Below are 2,406 nucleotides of genomic sequence, written 5' to 3' on the forward strand. Positions count from 1 at the left end.
AAAAAAAAAAAAAAAGAAAGCAAGCCACCAAGCAATACGATTCAGACAGTATCCGTCAAGAATGTGTGTTTCATAATAAAAGTTCAATCCTTTGGCTCAAACCTAATTTGTACGTCCGTACACCACGCAGCATTAGTACTGTTACTAAAACAAGCGTCTGATAACTTGATACTATTCAGTTCAAGATAACAAAGTTTTCCCTTGTGCAAAGTAACCTAGTAAAAGCGGATCCCAAGTTTTCTCCAGCTCGCAAGAGACGCAGATGAGGCATAGGAACTGGGCGAGTTACCTCAACATTGTCTGTGAGACCGTACTCAGAGTGAGGATTTTCTGCAACCTAGAAAACAAAACACCAGTCACAGAGATATAAGCCCCCTTTTCTCGCTGCCTCCCTGCACACCGCCAACCCTGAATGCAGGGCCTCCTGATACCTGCGTTTGTCCCTCCAGCATCTGCTCTGGCTCCATGGCGGACCCTGCAAGTCACAGTCCCCGGATACCAGTCTTGGAAAACAAGAAGAGCCGGGAGTTACCTGGGAGATTTCACCACGAAGACGCTAGGATGGAGTGCAGCCCAGCCCCCGACCCCGCCCCTCACCCCCACCTGGGCGCGGGAGCACCCCGAGCAATGGAGCAGCAGAGTGGTACAGTCCACAACTGGGCGCCTGCATCGGGTCTGGAAACTCTGCGACAGTCCCAAGTACCTATAATAAGTGAAAAGGGTGGGGGAGGGAGCTGATTACCCGCGCCCAAGCCGTTCGTTCTTAAGAGCCCTGCACCGCGCCACCAACTCCCAGCGCGAACAGCTCCGGCCGTAAATGACGGCTGTCGCACGACTGCCGCGCCTGCGCAGAACCTCCCGGCGGACAAGAGGTTGGGAGACGTGCAGACGCGTCCTGAGTCGGTCCCTGGGGTCTCTGCTGTCCCCGTGAGTCCTGCCAAAGGTCTGGCCTTGGAAGCTACGAGCAACATTCTTTCTTCATCCTACCCAACCACGAAGAGCGCCACCCCAGCTGCAGACCGAATGACCAGCCCAGTTGGAAGGGGCTCGGCCCCATCAAACCTCGATGCTGCCTCGAAGCATCTGCTGAAGCTTTTCTTCTACTAACTGAACTTCCTCACTGAGTGATTCTTATTAGAAAATTACAAGCACAGTCTGACAGGCTCTGAAAGAATGTCGGTGTTTTACTCTTAAGCCAAAAATGGGGAGAGAAGCAGTTTTGGGGTTTCCTAATTAGCTTTTATTCAAGCCCTTAAATCTGTGAATATGCGACGTTAATGCCAGCTTACGTTTGTATTAGATTAGCGTATGCAGCTGGCTTTCCAAACCGTGGTTCTATTGACAGTACTGTAGTTGTAAAACGTACATAGGATAATTTGCCTCCTACACGGTGGGAAAGTAGCAAAAAACATCTATTTACCTAGATTCTTAAGAATTCCAATAAATTCAATTTATTTTTATGTAAGCATAAATGATAACACGCAAACTTCCTTCCTTTGACACAATTCTATTTGTAATTGCACTTTGTAATATGAAAACGTGAAAACATTTGGAGTAAATTGTGGCATAACAATATGGTGGAATACAAGCCATTACAATTAAAAATCATAACGACATATACAGAAATATAACATTGAAGGTTTTTTGTTTTGTGTTTTGTTTTGTTTTGTGACAGTCTCACTCTGTTGCCCAGGCTGGAGTGCAATGGAGCTGTCTCAGCTCAGTGCAGCCTCCACCTCCCGGGTTCAAGCGATTCTCTTGCCTCAGCTGCTCCAGTAGCTGGGATTACAGGCACCCAGCACCACACCCAGCTAATTTTTGTATTTTTAGTAGAGACGAGTTTTCACCATGTTGGTCAGGCTGGTCTCAAACTACTGACCTCAGGATCCACCCACCTCGGCCTCCCAAAGTGCTGGGATTACAGGCATGAGTCACCGTGCCCTGCCTAACATTGAGATTTTTTACTTCCAGCTGGCATTTTTAAGTAGACTACAACTTCATATTGCTACTCTAAAACACCATGAATAAAGATCTAAAGTAAATAAAATTTGGTTAGGAGCTAGACATGTAAGTCAGTTTTTCTTTTTTTCTTTTCTTTTCTTTTTTTTTTTTAAGACAGGGTTTCACCATGTTGATCAGGCTGGTCTTGAACTCCTAACCTCAGGTGATCCGCCCAACTTGGCCTCCAAAGTGCTTGGATTACAGGCGTGAGCCGCTACAACCGGCCATAAGTCAGTTTTTAAAGTTTTGCAGTGTATACTTGATATATAGTATTGTGATTGGTGACAGCTGTCATGGAACTTTGAAGATTTTTTTCATGTAATGCTGATGCAAACATGTATGCATATGTACAGGATATATAAATTGACTAGTAGATATATTAACTCAATATTAAATGCTTTTCGA

At 45.6% G+C, this 2,406-nt stretch overlaps 1 protein-coding gene across 3 annotated transcripts in view; it reads right to left on the reverse strand.

The window, feature by feature from the left end:
• Nucleotides 1–853, reverse strand: part of DPY30 (dpy-30 histone methyltransferase complex regulatory subunit) — a 14,485-nt gene extending 13,632 nt beyond the window's left edge. For 2 of the 3 annotated variants that reach the window (XM_017534842.2, XM_017534840.2), the window contains exons 1-3: nucleotides 743–853; nucleotides 432–503; nucleotides 290–337 (exon numbers count right to left, since the gene is read on the reverse strand). In XM_017534842.2, coding sequence (XP_017390331.1) covers nucleotides 290–337; nucleotides 432–467 — 84 coding nt within the window. In that variant the 5' untranslated portion in view covers nucleotides 468–503; nucleotides 743–853. Of the gene's footprint in view, nucleotides 1–289; nucleotides 338–431; nucleotides 533–742 lie in introns of all 3 variants that reach the window. The other variant, XM_037740744.1, reaches the window with a different exon arrangement.
• Nucleotides 854–2,406: the final 1,553 nt, after the last annotated feature.

This window comes from Cebus imitator, unplaced genomic scaffold (genome assembly GCF_001604975.1).
Source record: "Cebus imitator isolate Cc_AM_T3 unplaced genomic scaffold, Cebus_imitator-1.0 Scaffold88, whole genome shotgun sequence".
Classification (NCBI taxonomy): Eukaryota; Metazoa; Chordata; class Mammalia; order Primates; family Cebidae; genus Cebus; species Cebus imitator.